The sequence below is a fragment of the Accipiter gentilis genome, chromosome 11 (genome assembly GCF_929443795.1).
Source record: "Accipiter gentilis chromosome 11, bAccGen1.1, whole genome shotgun sequence".
Taxonomy (NCBI): Eukaryota; Metazoa; Chordata; class Aves; order Accipitriformes; family Accipitridae; genus Astur; species Astur gentilis.
In genome coordinates, this window is record NC_064890.1 from 17,874,520 (window position 1) to 17,896,212 (window position 21,693).

General features: G+C 36.2%; 1 protein-coding gene across 5 annotated transcripts in view; it reads left to right on the forward strand.

The window, feature by feature from the left end:
- The window catches only part of TBC1D22A (TBC1 domain family member 22A), a 189,686-nt gene that overhangs the window by 92,289 nt on the left and 75,704 nt on the right, over window positions 1–21,693 (forward strand). For 4 of the 5 annotated variants that reach the window (XM_049813947.1, XM_049813948.1, XM_049813951.1 and 1 more), the window contains exon 11: window positions 14,499–14,626. In XM_049813947.1, coding sequence (XP_049669904.1) covers window positions 14,499–14,626 — 128 coding nt within the window. Of the gene's footprint in view, window positions 1–14,498; window positions 14,627–19,479; window positions 19,577–21,693 lie in introns of those variants that run through there. The other variant, XM_049813949.1, reaches the window with a different exon arrangement.

Below are 21,693 nucleotides of genomic sequence, written 5' to 3' on the forward strand. Positions count from 1 at the left end.
CCCACTGCCTTCTATTTTATCTCGTACCTCTGAGAAGCATCTGGCTCCATCTTCTCTATACCCTCCCATTAGCTAGTTTCAGCTGTTCATAGGCTTTTCTTTTTAAGGCTGAACAAACCCAGTTCTGCCACCCTCCTTTCATGTGTAAAGTACTCCAGCTTCCCAATTACCTTGGTTGCTCTCCACTAGACTTGCTCTTGTATGCCAGTGTCCCAGAATTGGACATAATGCTGCAGACATGGTCTCACAAGTGGTGAGAACAGAGGAGGAATCACTTTTCCTGACCTGTTGTCTTCTCTCTTGCTTAGAAAGCCCAATATACCATTGGCCTTCTTTTCTGCAAGGACACACTGCTGATGTGGGTACAGCTGTTGGCTACCAGGACCCCCAAGTCCTTGGCAGAGCTGCTTTCCAACCAGTGGTCAGTGCTGTTGAATGAGACTATTCCATCCCAGATAGAGGACGTTTGCCTCTCCTGAACTTTAGAAGGTTCCTATCAGCCATTCCTTCAGCCTGCCAAGGTTCCTCCAAATAGTAGCCCTGACTTTCAACATGTCAACCACTTCTCCCAATCTGGTATCATCCACAAACACAGAGTCTACTCTATGCCATCATTAGTTGTTAATAAAGCTGTTGCACAGTATTGGCCCCGGTGTTGACCCCTGAGGGATGCCATTAGTAAATTAGCTGTCAATTTGACTTTGTACTGCTGATCACAATCCTTATAATACAGCGGTCCAGTTAAAAGTTTTGGATAGTAAAAGATAGGCATTTTTCAATATTCTTAGGGCTGTTTCTTTTTGTCTAGAAGACTGTCCACTCAGTTGCTTTCTTTTGCCAGAAGAGTACACCAAAGTAGGTGTAAGATTAAAGAAAGTTTTAGTTGTTAGGCAATGGTGGATGTGTACTGCTGTAATTTTATAAACTTTTGGATGCCTCAGGTAAGGAATCCTGACCTGGTTGGGTTTTTTTGATGGAATCACAACATAGTTTGATTAAATTATATGTTATTGTGCTTTACTCTTCTTAATTTCTTTTTGCTTTTGTATTTTTATTTTTATACTGGGTCTTTAATACTGTAGCTAAAGGGAAATGTATAGCTGATATGAATTGTTTTTGAAAAAGAAATCTTACTATCTGTATTTACTGTAAATATCCTAAGTGCTAGTTAAGGTTATTGTGGAACAAAATAATATTCCTGTTGCTACTGTGTCACATTATTTTTTTGATGTGGGTAACTGCATGGTGAAGAGAATCTTAATGTAGTAAGCTTGGATGAAGCTTGTATAGCTTGCTTGCTAATACTAATGGATTACCAGTGTTTGAAAAGTGATGCTCGTCCTTCAGAGAGTGTTAATGCGTTATGTTAGTGATTCAAGCAACCTTCATTAACCCAGCCTTATGGATCACAACTCCTCTCAAAGTAACTGTCCTTGTGTGCACAGTGCAGAACATTGCAGTAGACTTCAAATGGCCAAGCTACTCTGTTAATTTAATCATAATCTCAGTCTGCTTGAACTCCAGAAAATAATTTTGATGAATTGTGTTTAACGGAATTTTTGAGTTTCTTAATAAAACGTTGTTATAGACGAGATGGAATTTGAAGATAAAACATTATTCAATCTCATTTATCTCCTTGTCATCATCATTCAGATTCTTTTTGGAATTATACAAAAATAGTGAAAGGGAGGAACAATAGGTAGTTCAATAATATAACGAAACTGTTACAACAAATTATCTTTTCCTTTTTCTGTAAATGTTAGTAGAGCTTTTCTGCGCTAAATCATGAACCGTTTTTCCTGGTTTGTAAAAGGTCACAATCATGTGGCATGCTGTCTTCCACTTTTGCTTCTTTTAGGCCTGAAAGCAAAGAGATGTGGTGTAGGAATGCCAAAATTAATTCAGGATTTGTGTTTCCAGAATTTACAGGTGTTTAGCATTTGGCTGGTTTCATGCTTGGGAGAGTTTCAGCTTCTGCAGTTTACTGTAAGACATCTGTTACTTACGTTAGAGTTTGAGATGGCCATTTGGAGAAGGCGGAGCATTTGTAGATAAAAGTAGTCTTGGGTTTCCATTAAACATTGATAAAAGATGTTAAGATTGCGTGGCATTCTCTCTAAATTAGCAAGAAGGCAGTTCTAGAAAAAAAATAAAATAGCCCATTATAATGTTATATTTATTTTTTATTTATGTTGGCTTCTTATTAGCATTACAATAAACTATAAAGGCAGCACTGATGACTCAACTTAGTATAAAGATTCTGCATCTTCTGTGAGCATAAGTTTGGGAAGATTTTTTCTACATCTTTTATAGAACAACTCCCGGGATTTGCATCTGTGTTCTGCACAGCCTGATCTGTGCTTGTGTTTTCTTATAGTTAAATAAATTCCATGTTGTTAGTGTTCCAGATTCTTTCACCAGTAATCACCAATCTTATTGCAGAATTGGCCCTTGAATCTTAGTAACAAGAAATGGAAGAACAAGAATGCAGAAAATTATTTTTTAAAAAGAAAAAAGCTCTTACTGTTGCTGTATATATTTTTCCTCCTTCTTTTGAAAATGGAAGTAATGGAAAAATACCTAAGAACATAAATAGTGCTTCATTTTGACTTTCCCATAAGGAAGTTCATTTAGAATTCACCTACATTTTTCAAAAATTCAGTAAGATTTCAGTATTTCTGCTGTGTCCACTGTGGACACATTTTCTGACCATCTGTTTTGGAGAGTTACTACAGATTTTCTTACATATGATATTTAATTGGGACAATTTCTGATTTATTTCCATTTTAATATTGAAAAAAATTACAAATTTTTTAATAAAAAGGTAGTGTAGCATTAAAGTTGTTATATTAGAATTATTTTAAAGAATGTCTGTTTTAATAAATACTGAATAGTAATGTTTGGGAAAATATTGTTACTTATGCATAAGTGCAGTTAAAATGTTCTTTCACTTTTTAAAATCATGTTATATTAATAAGTTTATAAGTCTTATTTTTTTTATTGCTGCCATATTGTAAATGTGTTTGTTTCATTCCCTTCAAATGAACTGCAAATTAGATAATGCATTTTGTTTTAATGTTCTGAACAAATGAATCTTGGCTCCACTAATCATACTTTTATTTACTTATTTCTGTCTTGGGTTACAGATGTTTTCGTTGGTCAGTTGTCTGCAGTTCTGCAGATAATGCCACAAGTAAGGACTTGTAATAAAGTACTTTCACATCATGGCCTTACATTTATGCTTGGCGTATGTTTTTTGCTATTTAAGTATACAGAAATTTAAAATATGAATCTCTGTTGTGTTCTCATACTGAACCCAAAACATAACACTGTACCAGCTACTGGGAAGAAAAGTAACACTATCCCAGCCAAAACCAGGACAGTGCAGGTCACATTCTTCATGAAACTTGGTCAATTAAAAAATTTTCATTTTCATATGTATCTTTGTTTATCTACAGTGAGAGAATTTGTTTAATTGTGCCGTTCTGTATACTTCTCATCCTTGAAATATTTGCTGTAGATGTGTCTAAAAGGTTGGTAGTTATAATTCTTAATACTTATGTATGATGTTCAGGTTTCTTATTTATTTTGAGATGTTTATAAAATTTCCTTGATTAGAATAGGATTAGTGCTGGTGGAATTTTGCTTTCTAGTGCCTGCGTTGATTTAACAGCTGTGTGTTCTTTCTGGGCTGCTAAAGTTTTAAATGTCCAGACTTCACTTGGGATTCCTACAGTTACTCTTCTGAACGTTGCCTTGGTGTTTGGCATTCAGCAGGGTTTTGTCCCAAGAGATAAAGGTGCCTATTCTCGTAGAACTGTCCAATGCTTCAAAACCAAACATTTCATGGTTCTGCTCAGAACTTAATTTCATATGACAAGTTAAGCCCAAAAGTTACTTAGAGATACCTATTGAGTAGTTTTGATAAAGGACATTCAGTTTCTATGCTGATTGAACTTTTTAAACTGCAGAGGAAAATAGTTTTGCTTTTTTGTTGAGGAAAATGTGAATCTGAAGAAGGCAAAGTATCAACCAAGACTAATATGTTTTCTTATTAAACACTTACTGTTGTTTAATAAGAACTCACAGAACAAGTGATGTGTTCTATATACTGTGATAGGTATAGATTAACTAATTTGTTTGGTTTTTAATTTGAATCTTGGGTGTTTGTACAATGAACTGATGTTGAAACTGTGGTATTAGGTGACATTTGGTCAATCTTCATTATGTATTCAATCATGCTAATGATGTCTTTAAAAGTATGGTTAAAGAATACTTAATTGTATGTACAAAATTATGTTTAATTATACTGTAAAACATTTTACTGACACCTATAATTTTGACCTGGGATTGTGTTGAAGTATCTGGAAAAAAGAGCTCTAATTGTAACGGTTGAAAAGACTGGTGTTCTTTAACCATGCAGAAGCATTTTGAATCAGAATTTATTTAGACCTTACTGCTGCTGTTGAAAATTAGTGATTATGAAGGACCTTCTCTTTTGGTCCATCTTTATGTGTCAGCTTTGTGCTGAAGTGATTAAAAATCTTGTAAGCATTTCATAATTGTTTTAATTAATTTGTGCCATAAAGCTTTTTTTCATTTTAACAAAGCCATCTTATTTAGCTCACCAGTAGTTATTTTTTATCTGATTTTATGGTTGCAATTACTGTATTATACTTTAATCCACTCTTAAGTACTGCTCACTGGGCATAATAATTATTTAATATATCTTTTAAATCATATTTTTATGTTTTACCGTGGAGATTATATTTGTATGCGATTATGGAGTTCAGAGATTTTAGCAAGAGTTGAGATTGACTGTAAAATAATTTGTAAATTCCTGACTTCTGTAAGCACTTTAACTTTTAAATAGCCATAACTTACTATTTTTATGGCAAATCAAAAAAAATAGGAAGAAAAAAGAAGTTTAACGTGATAGGGAATTTAAAAAGTGTCAGGCATAAACCCTGTTATGAATGCACAGTTATGATTTAGAAGAACAGGCTACGGAAGTCTAGTGAATGCTACCTGGAAGTGAAGTGTCTCATCAAATATTTCTCACTGTTGGTTGTTGCACTTCGAATATTAAGTTCAAGTTCCACCTGGAAACACAGGATGTATTTTTAACTTTTAGTTAGGACGGCAGATCTTTTTTGATCGCTGTTTTTCCTAATAGTTTCCTCCATTTTGCATTGGATGCCACAGAATTGTGACTTGTATTTGATTCCCTGAGACAACTTGGTCTTCCCTCCTTCCTCCCTACTCTCCTCCCCTCCTCTAGGATTTTCTTCTTTTGCTTTGGGATCAGCGTCTTGGGCTTTTTAGTATTGGAGTATCGGCTGTATCTTTTGTGTATGAAGAAGCTATTTCTCACTCATATAGTGAGCTAAATTCAAATAGACCATTATCTCTAAATTGTAGGCCATGAGGAGAATATAATTTGGTAATATTTCTGGTTTTCTGCCAGTCGTCTTTTCATTTTGTACAGGTCTTTTCAATATTTTTTTTAAATGCTTTTATTATAATTTTTATAATGGATGATTTTAGACAGTTATAAAAAGCAAACTAATTCTGGAACAAGATATAATCAGCATGTAAATCTTTTACTTGGATCCCGACTATTACTTGAAGCAGAATTGTGTATCGTAATGAGATCTTGTCTTCAAGTGCACATTTATGATCTTTTGAATGTCTTTTTCAGTCATCAGGAACTTCTTTTGTTATTAATGTATATTAATAAAAACTAATATACATAACTAATAATAACTCATTGCTAAGCTGTAGTCTTGACAATTACTTCTGTTCAGACTTTCATTAATTCAGGTTGGGGGGTTGTAAGCCTTAATCTGCATCTGGCAGCACTTGGTGTTGAGATTTTACTCCAAACTCTCACCTTTTTCTCCCATAAACATACTGGCTTTGACCAATGTAGAAATTATTCAGGAAGAGAGAGAATGAAATAAAAATTGCTTTTGGTGGATAGAGTACTCAAACAGAAAGCAGTCATTTATTGATGGCAAAGTTCCTTCTTTTATACAGCAAAGTTCAGTATGTGGGAGTTATAATTTTAAGCAAATGACAATGTTTAAAGAATCTCGGGGTAGTAGAAAAAATGTCAACATTCTGTTACTACATTGACTGAATGGATAGTACACACAAGCTGGTGGTGGATGTGTTGGTTGTGGAATCCCTAACTGAATGAATGAAGTTGCATGATCTGCTCCATGTTAATCACCTGTCTATGAGTCTAGACTGGAGCAAAATGTGCTGCAAAATGGTAGAAGACAGGTATGGATGACCATATCCATGTCGGGGCTGATGCGATCAAAGGGATGCTTGTCCCCTAAGGACGTTTGGAAGCTTGCAAACAGTGCTTGTGAAAACCAGTTTTATCAAATGTTTGTGGTAACTCAGAGGTGAGCCTTAAGCAGTCACTGCTTTTCAGGAGGTTCTGGTCTCATGAGTCCAAGTTTTGCAGGGACAACCCTTGTTGGTAACACTTTTTCTAGTAAGCTGTGTTCATTTGTGTTATGATACTGTCTTTTTCTAATAGCTAACCACACTTTTAGAAAGTTCAGCTAAGTAGAAATAAATGCCCACTATAGCACTGCACTAAGAATAAAATCTAGTTGGTTGGTTGCTTTGCACAGTTAAGAAAACAGTACTGAAGTTTTGTAGTTGGAAACTAGTACTTGGAAGCTGTCAGTCAAGTATCAAGTCACAGCATTATGAAGAAACTGGAAAAGAAATGTTACTTTACGCTATTTACTTAGATTGTACATAATATCTCATATTTGTAATGGGCTGAGCTATGAAAACATTTCTGTAGTCTAGAAGTTGCAATATTGTGCAAGGAGGGAAGCATCGTTGTTGCCTACTCAATATCACACAAATTGTGGCAGTGCAGTTTAGTGATTTTAATCTAATGGTCAGGCAAATTCCAAGCTTGCAAGCACATCCCTTGTGAATGAATTTGAGATTAAACCACATGATTTTCTTTTTTAGAATTCATCCTTTTAATGATCAGTGGCAAAACTTAACTGATAATCTGATATCTCTAGTAAAAGGTAAATGTTTACACAGTAGAGTATGGGAGAAATCTGATCAACCATGAGGTAATGAAATGCTAACCATTATAATATTTTGACTGTTAGTCACAGAACATTTTAAAAATTTAAATATGGATTTGATATAACCTATGTTTTGAAGCTTCATTATCACCATTAACTGTCAAATTGAGTGAGTTAAGTCATAAATAATAATTTCTTACTATGTTTGACCTAACATGGGATGAAAGGTGTCTGGATTTTAAATTTAACTGATTAATTTTTTTTCAAAACTGCTTCCTAAGGAAAACAACAAATTCTATCAAATTCCCATCAAATTCTGAAGCTGAAAACTTGCTGGATTTTTATCTTTCTCACCAATGGAGAGAAGACAGGAGGAGAAATTTGGATTACAGTGGTCTATTAATCAGTTCCAATCAACCTTTCAAAAGATTCATCAGAGAATTAAAATAAAGACAGGCTCCTATTTTAATTTTGCAAGAGACTTTATGTATTTAAAAAATCAAGGGTTTTAAGTTTTGAAACAATGGTTCTTCTGAGTGTCATGCTTTCTTATTAGGTGCCTATGTTATCATCATTTAGTTTATAGATTATGACATTTATTTATTTCTTTGCAATGTTAGTAGTTTTTAAAAATAACAAGGTGACTACTTAAAAAACAGAGAGAATTAGACAGTGGAGATTCTCAGCTGTAGTAGATGAGGAAATTGTTTTCTGAAATGTGACAGTGCTTCATGCCATTTGATTTCTTTGGCTTGTCTTCCATTATGCTGGTCGCTGAATGATTAGTCTATTATGCTTGCCTTTATTGGCATGGTCCAGAAAGAAGAAAATCCTGCTAGAGTGCCATGGGAATGTTGTCAGCCTAGACTTTAGTAAAGATTTTGACACTGTTTCCCACAGCATTCTCTTGGAGAAACTGGCTGCTCATGGCTTGGATGGGCATACTCTTCGCTGGGTAAAACCTGGGAGGATCTCCGAGCCCAAAGAATTATGGTGAATGGAGATAAATCCAGTTGGCGGCCAGTCAGAAGTGGTGTTCCGCAGGGCTCAGTACTGAGGCCAGTTCTGTTTAATATCTTTATCAATGATCTGGATGTGGGGATCAAGTGCACCCTCAGTAAGTTTGCAGACAACACCAAGGTGGAAGGGAAGGTTGATCTGCTCAAGGGTAGGAAGGCTCTGCAGAGGGATCTGGACAGGCTGGGTCGATGGGCCGAGGCCAACTGAATGAGGTTGAACAAGGCCAAGTGCCGGGTCCCGCACTTGGGTCACAACAACCCCATGCAGCGCTACAGGCTGGGGGAAGAGTGGCTGGAAAGCTGCCCGGCAGAAAAGGACCTGGGGGTGCTGGTCAGCAGCCAGCTGAATATGGGCCAGCAGTGTGCCCAGGTGGACAAGGCGGCCAAAAGCATCCTGGCCTGCATCAGCAATGGTGTGGCCAGCAGGAGCAGGGAGGTGGTTGTCCCCCTGTACTCGGCACTAGCGAGGCCGCACCTCTAGCTCTGTGTTCAGTTTCGGGCCCCTCACTACAGGAAAGACATTGAGGTGCTGGAGCATATTCGAAGAAGGGCAACGAAGCTGGTGAAGGGTCTGGAGCACAAGTCTTGTGAAGAGTGGCTGAGGGAACTGGGGTTGTTCAGTCTGCAGAAAAAGAGGCTGAGGGGAGACCTTATCACTCCCTATGACTACCTAAAAAGGAGGTTGTAGCGAGGTGGGTGTCGGTCTCTTCTCCCAGGTAACAAGCGATAGGACAAGAGAAAATGGCCTCAAGTTGTGCCAGGTGAGGTTTAGATTGGATATTAGGAAAATTTCTTCATTGAAAGGGTTGTCAAGCATTGGAACAGGCTGCCCAGGGAAATGGTTGAGTCGCCATCCCTGGAGGTATTTAAAAGCCGCGTAGATGTGGCACTTAGGGACATGGTTTAGTGGTGGACTTGGCAGTGTTAGGTTAATGGTTGGAATCAATGATCTTAAAGGTCTTTTCCAACTTAAATGATTCTAGGATTCTATGGAAAACAAGAGTATTAGCATATTTCTATAGCATGTATTCATACGTTAAGGACCAATGCACAAACATCACTGCGTGTAAATGGCAGTGCCAGTAAGTCTCTGTGGCAAAGGTTGGCTCCTTATTTTACTGTTCATTTTGGATTGGTACCAGAGTGGTTACTCTTGTAGCTAGTGTACACTTTCCAAGAAGAATTGTGTGGCTGTTCATGAGAAATACCGTTTTCTTCCTTTCATTGAACTAAAAGGCCTATTCATCAGAGATTCTTAGCTTAACTGCACTTGAGATTTTTTAACAATTAATGCTTTTTGTATTTAGAATGAAATATTGATAAAATGGAGTTAAAAATGAAGTGCCCTGGGTATGAAATACGAGTAAAAAATGAACTTTAAAACATAAAAAAAAAGTCAAAACTAGGTCTAAAGTCAAACATCAGAAAAGATTGCTAAGATTGGTAGGAATGTTAAAGGGCAACACCATAAGGCTAATATTCTGAAGTAATAAATTATACAGATGGATACAGTGGCACCATGCTGTGCCACTGTAATTTGGCAGTTCATGCATAATTTTGCTATTATTTTGCGGTTCCTCTTTGCTTATATGTAACTTGCGTATGCACTCATTCTAACAGTATCCCCCAGTCAGGATAGCAGTTGAGTCATGCTTTAGTACAGGTTATTTCTGTCCTTAAGTGTGACTTTAGTTTGTGATTCTGTAGTCACATGCAACTTCAATTTTGAAATCAGTAAAACAGCATAAGAAGCTGACATTAAACATTAACAATAAATATTTTATGTGTATAGGTCCTTCTACCATGAGAAGCTTTTTTTTAATGTGGCTAAATGTGATCATTCAAACTAATATATCCAATAAGTATATTTATTAAAATTATAAATGGCTATAGATGCTTTTTATGTACAAAATACATTTTTTGGCAGTATGCTACTTTGGAATGCATCTGTATAATGTATTTTATTCTTTAATCGGAATACTTGCTCCACCAAAACTTTATATATAGATTTATTGAAAGTATTGGGAAACTTATTAAATGTAATTGTTCTTTCTTTTGAATTTTTTGTAAGAACTATCTTTTTTAAAAAACTGTAAAATAATTTTACTATCAAAAAATGCAGTAGAAGTATTTTTTATAAAATACTTGGAAGTCTGAAAGCTGACTAATTATATATCTTGCTTGTTCATTGCACACATGTACTTATTTTCATTGAAATGGAAAATTTAAATTTAGATTATGACTGTCCAAATTACCTTTATCAGCAAAATAGCCTCTACTCACAATTACTTACAAAGTAAGAAGAATTAGTTTTTTTACTCAATGCATGTTCTATTCCAGTCTTGCATCAATTGTATAAAAAGCACGGAGTTTAGTAGTCTGTTTTTCAACTCGTTAGACTAGAAAGCAACTTTCAAGAAATTCATTATGCCTATTAACACCTGTAATTGAAATATCACAACTGACAATTTATTGTTCTTCATTACTTGCTTTCAATGGCTTCAAGCAACCAAATGAAATTTGTTTCTGCTGTGTGAAGAAGAAAAATGTTTGCGAGTTAGTAACTTCCGTTAGAAATAAAACTTTTTTTGCATCCTGCTTGATGTGTAGTGGATTATCTAATTATAGTAGTCTGCAATATAGGTATCTAAATGTGACATTTAAAAAATAAATTTTAACTTAGTATCTCACTTCAGTATATTTAACTTGCAGCAAAATTTGCCTAGAGCAAAGGCAGATACACTATAGTAATTCTGTATTTGTCCTGAACAACTGACCTAATAATGCTACACTGGAGGAAGAAGCAGCCTTCTGGCTGAAGGGCAGAACTCAAAGGGTTGTAGTGAATGGCACTACATCTGGCTGGTTACCGGTCACCAGCGGTGTCCTTCGAGGTTCACTTCTAGGGCTGGTTCTGTTCAGTATTTTTATCGGTGATCTGGATGCAAGAGTTGAATGCACCATTAGCAGGTTTGATGATGATACTAAAGTGGCAGGAGACCTTGTAGAGGGATCTAGATAGATTGGAGCATTGGGCAATCAGCAATGATTTATTTAACATTTGATAATTTAACAAGAACACGTACCAGATTTTGCACTTGGGATGGAGTAAAGTCAGACAAAAGTATAGATTGGGAGAGGAGTGGCTGGAGACCAGCCCTGCAGAAAGGGATCTGGGGGTGGTGGTCGACAGCAGGCTCAATAGGAGTCAGGGGTGTGCTCTGGCAGCCAAGAGGGCAAACCCCATCCTGGGGTGCATTGAACACAGTATAACCAGCCAGTCAAAAAGAGGTGGTTATCCCACTGTATTCAATGTTGGTGTGGCCTCACCTTGAGTACTCTGTGCAGTTCTGGACCCCACAATTTAAGAAGGATGTGAAGGTCCTTGAATGTGTCCAGCAGAGGGCAACAAAGCTGGTGAAAGGGGTGGAAGGCATGTCCTGTGAGGAGCAGCTAAGGACTTTGGGCTTGCCTAGTCTGGAGAAAAGGAGGCTGAGGGTTGACCTCATTGGTCTCTTACAGCTTCCTGAGGAGGGGAAGTGGAAAGGGAGGTGCTGAGCTCTTCTCCCTGGGATCCAGTGACAGAATGTGTGGGAACAGTTCAAAGCTGCACCAGAGGAGGTTCACACTGGACGTTAGGAAGCATTTCTTTACTAAGAGGGTGGTCAAACACTGGAACAGGCTTCCTGGAGAGGAGGTTGATGCCCCATGCCTGTCAGTGTTTGAGGCATTTGGACAGTGCCCTTAACAACATGCTTTAGCTTTTGGCCAGCCGTGAATTGGTCAGGCAGTTGGACAAGATGATTGTTGCAGGCCCCTTCCAATTGTTCTGTTCTATTCTATTATAACCTAACTGTTTAGAAGTTAGAGGCATGTAAGACCTCTGTGTGGAAAATGAAAATACAGAGGCTTCTGAATGTTATACTGTCTTTAAAATGTAGACTTCTACATATAAACTGCCTTGTTTCGTTTTTAAGCCTATTTCTCTAAGGTTACAGAACATATGTAGTTACCACATCTGTCTTCTGCTTCCAATAGCTTTTCAAGCTGAGGACTTGCTTCATCAGCACTTTAGAGAGGGAGAAGAGTCTCCACCGTGCAGAATTCCACGAGTTTTATAAAGCTCATTAGTTGATTATTTAAAAAAAAAACCACCAAAAACAAAAAAAAACCAAAACCAAAACTGACACAGATTAGCAGTGCTGCTGAGGAAGGGCTGCAGAGTGAGGCCCATAGTTAGCTGTTGTGTCTGGAGTGGCATCTAGATAGTAGTTGCGTTTGCACATGTTGCTCACTTTATGCAGAGCTCAGAACTAGCCTTGATATTGACTGTTGTCTCTTTCCCAGCTGGGGCAGCTGATGATTTTTGCAGAAAGCCTGGAAAAGAAGGGTGTGAAGGTGATGGGAGGATATTAGGTTTGTAGAGGAAGGATGAAGATTAGTCACAGGGTTTTGAAGCTGGAAGGCTGAGGCTATTACGGGTAGTGGAAGATCTATCACAGAGTTCTCTCAGAGTTTAGAAATATCGACAATATGTAGGCATAATATACAGTGGTAATGCTGTAGTACTTTTCTTGTACACGTAATGACAGAGAAGGAGAGGGATTATCCAAGACTTGATGAGATCACTTAAAAGAGCACAAGATCATTACCTCACCACCCTCATTCTCTACCTTTTCACATCCCATAGTAGCAGTTCAGTCTATTGTATAGCAGAAGTATCTAGTTGGCTGGTTAGTGTTATACCTAGAAATGAAATGAATCATTTACAGATTGACACGTCTTTATATACAGCTACAACTTTAAAAAGTTCCCAGGGGAGGTAACAGATAGTTTTAAGATGTACATATGGTTTTATATATTTGTGTATATTTATATTACAGAAGGATATGACTTTAGGAATATAGATACCAGGTCTGCTGAAGAGTGCTTTAGCCACACATGGGTATAGGCTGAGAAGTGCCATGGAGAAATACCTGTGCTTTATACATTTCCATGGGTATTTGTTTTCAGACACCACTGGAAACAGGATGTTGTCATATGTGGACCTTTGGTGTAACGTGTTGTGACTGATTTTATTTTTAAAAAAGCTCACTGTTGATTGTTTTTAAAATCTAAAAAATTTCTGCTTCTTCCTTCCATATTGAAACAACTGTATCGTATTGGCTGACACTTTCATATAGCCAGAAAATACATCTTGAGGAAAAAAAAAAAAAAAGATTTGAACAACTTCAGTCTATATTATAATTTAGTGTAATTTAACATCTGTTACCTTAATCTTTAAGTAATGTTTCCTGTAACAGTGCTACCATACTCTTTGCATTATTTTTTTTGTTCATTTAGAATTTCAGTGTCTTTTTAGATCTTTCTGAGAAATGTAAAATTTGTAAGATCAGCATGCACTCATTGTTTTAGCTGGTAATATGTCTCTGTGAATGTGGATGAAAAATGATTTGGGTAGCAAAATCTCCCAAGAATGTGTTTGTATAAAGAGAGACAGTAGGAATGTCTTGTTTAGGCTTTAACAAAGACTTCTGGTAATAAATGTATCCAAAATAAGACATTAGCATTTCTGCAGTATTTGTCATTTACACCATGCCAATGTCATACTTGAGCCTGTTAGCTAAAACCTGTTAACAGAATGTCTGTGATCCTTTTTGGAGTAAATTCTACTAAATATATAAAAGCCATGTAGTACATTAGTTCTGTTAGCTCATAACCCATACAAGTGATTATCACAGCTTTCAAATAGTAAACATGCTACAATAAACACAGCGTGTATGAGTACTGCTTTAGAAACCGTTGATTTGTACTGGTTTTTATTTGTATTTATTTGTTATACCAAGAAATTATTTAAGCTGCAACTTACTAAAATTTGCTCACTCTGTTTCCTACACATTAATCTTACTTTTTTGTCTCAGTTGAATGCAACCTTTACATGTACTTTCCTTATATTTCTTTGCCTTGTTAATTTAATGTTGTCTTCTTTTTATTACCAACACTATTTTTGGAAGCCATTACGATATTTACATACCTTGTTTCTTGTCGTCTTACCCCAAATAATTTGTAGCCTAAGAAATTAGTGAGGGTATATGTACCTAATCATTTAACTTTATAACTTTGTATATTTTTTTGTGGTATATTGTAAAGCTCTGACCTTAATCTTTTCTTAGGTAGCACAACTGAGAGCAGTTGTTTAAGCCATCTAGAGGCAGAAAAATAAATCCAACATAATGTTTAACTAGTAATTTCTATTTTGGGGATTTTCATTCAGTTGTAAGAGTTTGCATGCACTGCCACATTTTATTTGCTTGAGATTGGAGGAGTATTTTATTTATTCAGACAATGTATTTGATACTTAAGGACTTCAGAAAAGTTGCAGTAAAATGTCTGTTTATTCTCTCTTCAGAACAAGTTCATAGGCACTTGGATCAGCATGAGGTGAAATACTTGCAATTTGCTTTCCGTTGGATGAATAACTTGCTGATGAGGGAAGTCCCTTTACGGTGTACCATCAGGTTATGGGACACATACCAAGTAAGTACTTTTTTAAACCTCCATAACTCTGATAATGTGTTTTGGACATGCCAGTATGTTTGTGTGTGTTTTTTTTCTTGAACTTTTTGTTTTAGTGTCATCTGAGAATCATCATAAGAGAAAAAGCCTTCAGTGATCATTACCACTTAGAAACGTTTAGTGTCTTCAGTATTCTTGCCCTTCAAAACCAAGCACTTGATGTCATGATAATTTATAGTACTAAAATGAACACTCACTCAAAGCATGGGTTAATGTCAATATTCCCTTCTGTCTCTTCAGAGAACCAAAACATTGAATTGTATTTAATCAATGCCCTCCATCAGTTCTGAGTTCCACGCTTCTTACTGCCTATCTGCTAAACTACTCAATCCAATACTAGCTTCCAGTCTCCAGTTCTCAGCATTCATCCTTCTGTCATATCTTCTGCGTTATTGTTTGTCCAGACAAAACTCCTTATGTTACTGACCTCTAGTTGAGGTAATTATTTTTCCTCAATAATTTTTGCCTGACTGTCAAGTGAAGGAATTGATATCAGAGAAAAACTGTTTACTTGTTCTTAGTTCTGTTACTTGATGTTCCAGTACCTTCTGGTTGCAGTTTTTTTATTATGTATTTAAATGCTATATCCTTATCTATCTTTGTTGTTAGAGTTAATGAAAAAAGAAAAAGGAAGAAAAATAACAATATTTTAAATTCCGTAAGAATTTTCAACTGAATTAGCTTAGTAAATATGTGAATAACTCATAATTTGTCCTGTAAAGAGACATAACATCTTTAATATCAGTGTTTTTCCATCTAGTCATTATGTAGTAGTGTTTAGTTAGTTTCATACACTTTAGTGCCAGATTGTCCAGTTAGATAATCTATCTAGATCTCTAATAGAGGGTTAAGAATTGCTTGTTATTCATTTAATGAGTCCAGTAAGTCGTTTCAGTGAAGTGTCTTTTGTAGAATGGTATCCAAATCTGATAAGAAGATGTTAAGAAATGAGACAACTATCACTTCTACTGTTAATCTATCCTAAGAGGTGGTATCCTTGCAGGTTTTATTTGGTTGTTCATCTTCAACAAATTACTGAATTGAATTTAGCTATTGTTCCATGTGGGGTCCTTTTACCTGCTTTGTCTCACTATAATATATGTTATTCATTTTAATATCTGCTATTACCTGGCATTTTCTTGCAGTGGAAGATATTTATTCTTTATAAGATCTTTCTGATAAACTGAATGATTGTTTCAGTATAGCTAATTTCTCTCATTTTGAATAATTTTTGGCTACTGCTGCAGCATTTCTAACTCTGGAAGGTTTTTTTTGCCATGCTAACTCTAGCACTGCATTTGGTACTTGATCATTAGTCTCATCAATGTGCTAAAATCATGTAAAAGCTCTTCCTTAATCCAGCTAACCATCCATATGTGCCCAAGAAATAGCTGGTTTTGCCCAAACTTCACTTTGAGCTCATCTGTGAGCTATGATTCTATGATAATGTTGAGAAATTTCTTTTGAAGACTAAGCATGTGGTTACTTTGTCAAATTAACTGTTGCCATGCTGTAAGGAACCCTTTCTCATTGCTCAAGGCACCTCTCAAGTTACACTTCAATAGGATCTTTATCCATAATAAGTGGTTCTGATTATTAATTCTGATTTTTAACAAATTCTGCTATATTACAGTAGTTCTTTGTAGTATTTAAAATTGTAATACTTGGAAATCCAACATAAATATGTATCTTTTAAATTGAGTTTTCTTATACTTAAATACCTAAATGGGATTCTTATACCTAGAGTGGGATTAATTTTGTATATTAAACATGCTTAAGGAGTAATTCTGTGTTTTGATTCGGCAGGTGCAGCAGATCTGTACTGTTTCCTAGGTTTTGTTATTTAGCAGACTGTTGTGCATGCATTTTGGTGAACAGTGTATTTAAAACCAGTAAGGATATCTTGATATAGACAGTCACGTATATTACCAACCCTTTTTCTGAAACAACCTTGAATAATTCCACAAGTTGTTTATCAGATTTCAGTTGTGCTTATACCTAACTTATTATCTACTTATAATATGGATCTCATCAACCTGATAGTATGGATGATAAATGCAGTGAACCTACAAGAGCTGGTAAAGTTTGTGCAAAGTTTTTGCTAAAGTGTTAAGCAATAACATTATAGATATTTACACAAATAACTTGTCACTAAGCCATTCTGTTGTGTATGATTTCTAACTTAATAATTTACAACTGTATCAGCAGTGCTGCTTTCCAAATGGAAAACACTTTAGAGGTGGAATTTGTTCGATTAGTTTTATCTTCTGATTCATATTTTTAACTGTAAAGCCTGCTATAGGCCAAAATGTCATTTAGAGATACATTGGTAAAGAAGTTTGTCAGAGAGTCTAGCTATGGATGGACCCGTTATGTTGGATTTGAAAGAGAGATGTAAATCTGTAAAGGCAGAAATATAATAGGGGATCTATTTTTGAAAGAAATGTAGCTTTCCAGATACTGATGGAAGGACCAATCCTACTAATAATTTCAAGGGCCAAGGTAGATGCTTAACTGCTTTTCTTGCTGTACTCAAAGGCTGATGATGATGTTACCAGGCTTGCTTTTGGTACCTCATGTGTCCTAAAGTGGAAAAGTAGGAAAACATGGGGTTTCTCCTTAGATTTCCACACCTATGCCTTCTGCCATTTTAGTGGCTACTCAGGATGTGCATGTACTGACTTTTCCCCCATGATATTCTCCAACTACTGTAAACAGAAATACCTTTAACTGCAGTATAAGTTCAGAGAGAAGGTGAGCTAATCATGTTGCAATGTCATATTAGTCACAGCAGGGACTACAGGCATCCTGACACTGCTGATGTGATGCTTTTGCTCAGACTTTACCTACCTTACGGCTCACGGGAAAGGACGGGCATTTTGCAAGGTGCTGTTTACAGGCAGCTTGAGGCCCAGTGTGTGGCATGATTCAGGAACGGCACAGGAGGGTCAGGATAGGTGGGACAGTCAGATTCCTTCGTGCGGAAGGAATGGGAAGACAGGCGGGACTGTCGAATTCCTTTGTCTGCACCGCGGGTGCATTCTGGGTCCCCCATTTCCTGCAGAAATCCAAGGTGATGGTGGATAGCTTCCTTCCCCTCCCAAGGATTAGAGAACAGTGGCCTCTTTTGAAAGAGAGGACCCTGTTGATGATGTTTTCACAGAAAAAAGTGTTGTCGTCTTTGTCTTCCTCTCTCCCCATCAAAGCTGAAATAATGCTTTGTCTCGCTGAGCTGCATGTTTTCCTCTGTCGGCAGTGGAAAGATAAATATTGTGCTGTCTCCAGTTTAAATTTCAGATTGGTCATTCTCAGAGCAGGCCCCATTTTCTCATGAACTGCAGCAGGGGTTTTCAGAGGAATGACAGCACACTTAAATAGTCTGCTGTTATGTATTTCCTAGTGCGATAGATAACTGTAGTTGTCTGGAGTTGTTAGAATCACATTCTGTCTCTCAAACTTTGTTGTGGTTCTTCCGTTGACTTCAGTGAGAATAGGATTGGAGATTTAAATGATGTCCACCTCTGTCTCAGTATGTACAGTTGCAAAGATACTCAGGCTGGTGTCACATTTTCTGTCTAGTTTAATTTAGGATTCATCAGTCATTTGTTATGCTCTGTGAAGTAAATCATTGAACGTATAATACCTGTACTTGAGCTAGTTAGAGTTGAGGGGAAGGGAAATTTGGAAAGGTTCCCAAATTCTCACCAGTAAATACTCTGGTGTTCTGCAACTGTATTTATGAAAACCATTAAAATATATCACTGTCTTCTGTAGCAGGACTTTGTAAAGTAGAAAAATTAAAGACATTATGTATCTTGCTTACAAAGGATATGTTGTGAGAACTTCTTAGCCATAAATATTTAGTTTGATTTATTCTTTAACCTGAATTACATTTTAATGAATTATCCCACTTTTTCACTTGATTCGGGCTTTACTATTGTTTTTTTTGTTGTTTGTTTTTTTTTTTAAAGTTGAATGCTGTAAATACCTTGTAAATTCTTTCAAAATGGAAATCTGTAGAACTGATTAATATGAATGTTCATAGACTTTGACAAGTGTGAAAGATTCTGCAAACCAAAATAGTGTAACTTAAGACCTCAGTTTTATCTTTTTATTATCTCTTGCCTTTTATCTTACATTTCGTCATATTTTTTGGCATAAAGGATTGGTAAAATGAGATAGCATGATGGATGAATTATTCAGGATATATAAGTGTTTAACATATTTCTATAGACTTATGAAATGCAAGTTAGTTTTATATTTGTTCCTTGCCAGAGGAGCGTTTTGACACTAATTTAAAGATTGCTTTGTGTATTTGAAACTGACTTCTGTTGGCTTCTAACTCTGACTTAAAATATTCAACATATTGTATTAAAAGTGTTGGGGATGTCTCCATGCTCAGCATCTGTACTGTTCTACTCTAGAAAAATCTTTTAAATGTTTACTATCAAAACCTCAGAAAATATCCTTGCTTCAGTTTAAGACATTTTATTGAAGTTTGCATCAAGTTTTTCTTTGGGTTTATTTTATTTCTTAAAAGTGTGTGTTGTCCTTGTTAAACCACGACAGGCACTTTTAAGAGCCACTGTGTTTAAGTAGCTGCATACTTCTCTGTTGGGGGATAGAGGAAGCAGTGCCTTTACAGTGATGGCATCCAGTCTAAGATCTTCATCCTTTACTAGAAATGGCAATACAAGTCTTGAAAGTCAGTGGTTATATACCAATACTTAGAGCAGAACAGTGTTTAGTTTTAACTATCAGTATTTTAAGCTGCTTAAATATTGAGTTCAAAACTACATTTGATTTCTGGGCAGTTTGAAGCTGGAAGTAAGTCTTTAACAATTCCATCAAATCATCCTGATACAAGATAACATGGTGTTATACTGACTGCTGTTTTAAATACGATAAGAATTTTCATTGGCATGTAAGTACTTCATTTTATTTACTTTTCATGTAGAACGGAGTGCATGTGTTTTTCATTACCGTGTTTTCCTTCTGATCTGCTTACATAAATTACCTTTTTGTGTTGTCTTTTGTGCAGTGATTTCTCTGTGTAAGTAACTGTAGTAGTGCATAATTTGCAGAAGAGACACTGACACAAGTTCCATAGCTAAAAACATGCTTGGGGGTGGGGGCGGGGGGATGGGAATGAAAAAAATCGTAGCAGGTATGTGTATTAGTTTTCAATTTTAAATACAAGGTGGCAAGTGTCGTGTGAATGTTTAGAGTTCAAGTGTACAGCCTAATATTTTTTCCTGCCAAGAAGCCTTTTTGCTTAGTACCATTGAGCTGACTGCTGTATTGCCAGCCCACCAGTAGGCTGATGTAGTTGAAATGAGTCACACACTCAGACTCATTGACTACACCAAAACAAGCAGGTGAGATAGGTACTGTTTATAGTGCCCTGCTGTCCTACTTTACAGATTTACCCTGTTCTTGTGTGAGGAAAACTTCAGTGTTACCAAGGTATCTTAAGGCTTACCATGGAAAATAAATGCAAATTAAAGTGTATAATCCTACCCTGTAAAATGCAAAACAGTTACAGAGATTTACAAAAGGTATAGGAAAAAGCAAGTAATAACACTGGTAGAATTGGACAATACTGGTGGTTGATTTACTGTCTTGCTGCTGAAATAGGTTTTTTTCTTAGTTCCTGTTACCCCCTGCTCCTTGGCAGTATCTGTTAGTTTTCTTCAGGTTAGCGCAGTGAGGGGGCTGATGAGTACCACAGCCAGTGCAAGGGAGAGAGGATGAGAGAGCAGAGCTGTGATTCGAACCCTAGTTTTAAACCAGAATGATTTCTTATCCTTTTCCAGCTTATTTGCTGTCTTTTCCTGAGATTTTAGTTCATGGTAGATGGTACATTTCTCAGGTTGAATCCATTAGACAAACTTCAATAGAGAGCATGCATTGCTGGTAGAACCTACTGGCTTATGCCTCTCTTCCTGAAATCCTGCAAGTGAGTCCAGAAAAACGTATTTTTCCCTCCTTGAAATTTAATCTTTCTTCATCCAGGAGACTAATGCTTCCTTTTCTTAAAATAAACGTTATCTCATTTTTCTGGAAAATGTAAATTTATCTTCATTAGACCAAGTAGTATCACATGTACTTGACCAGCCATTTATAGCCTTTCCTTCTTCAAAGAGGGATGAAGTTTATTTTCCCTGTCTTTGACTTAGTGTTCATTTTTATTGTCATGTATTTCATGTTGGACCTCATATACTCTATTGACCAATATGGTAACAGACATTTTTGTTTCCCATTTATTTGTTAGTATCATTCATGTAGCTCATTACTAGCTTTTGATCAAGGGGATTTTGTTTAAAAGTAGACATCTAATGTTATATTTAATAAACAACATTGGTATCATTTTCCAGTAGTGCTGAGGACCCAAAAATCTTATTGAAGGTTATGAAACACTGCAGAAGCACAGGGTTTCTCTTTATCCAAATGTGAAAGTAGAGTTCTAACTCCAGGAACATATTAAAATAAAAATTTGGTTACAAAAATTTCAACACAACCACCTCCTGCTGAAAAAAAAGAAAAGAGAGAGGGGGAAAAGAGGGGAGAGAAAAAGGTTACATGTAATAATGTTATGTGTCTGTCCATCAGTCACTGAAGTTTAAGAAATGTTCAAAAATAGTTACAGTTTTTTTCCTGTGTTTCCATTTTGTACATGGACTCAGAGATTTTGATTCCCTGAACACGAGAATAATTTAAGTCTGTTTTTCAGTTGAGGTGCTTGTGATTAATATTTATTTAAAAAAAAAAAAAAATCAATTAAAGTTGAAATACGGGTGCATTTCTCAACAGACACCAGAGCATCTGTACAAGAGAGATATTATTACTACTTTGGTCTAAAAGTCTTAAGCCACCTGAGACAAGAGACTCACAATACATCTACTGAAAGCAGGTTTAATTTTTCATGGCCAGGAATATTTTTCTTTTTATGGCAGTTCTAACATCTCTTTTCCATATTAAGCCCATAATATTAAGTAGACAATTGTTCTTGTCCTTTTCTTCAGCAG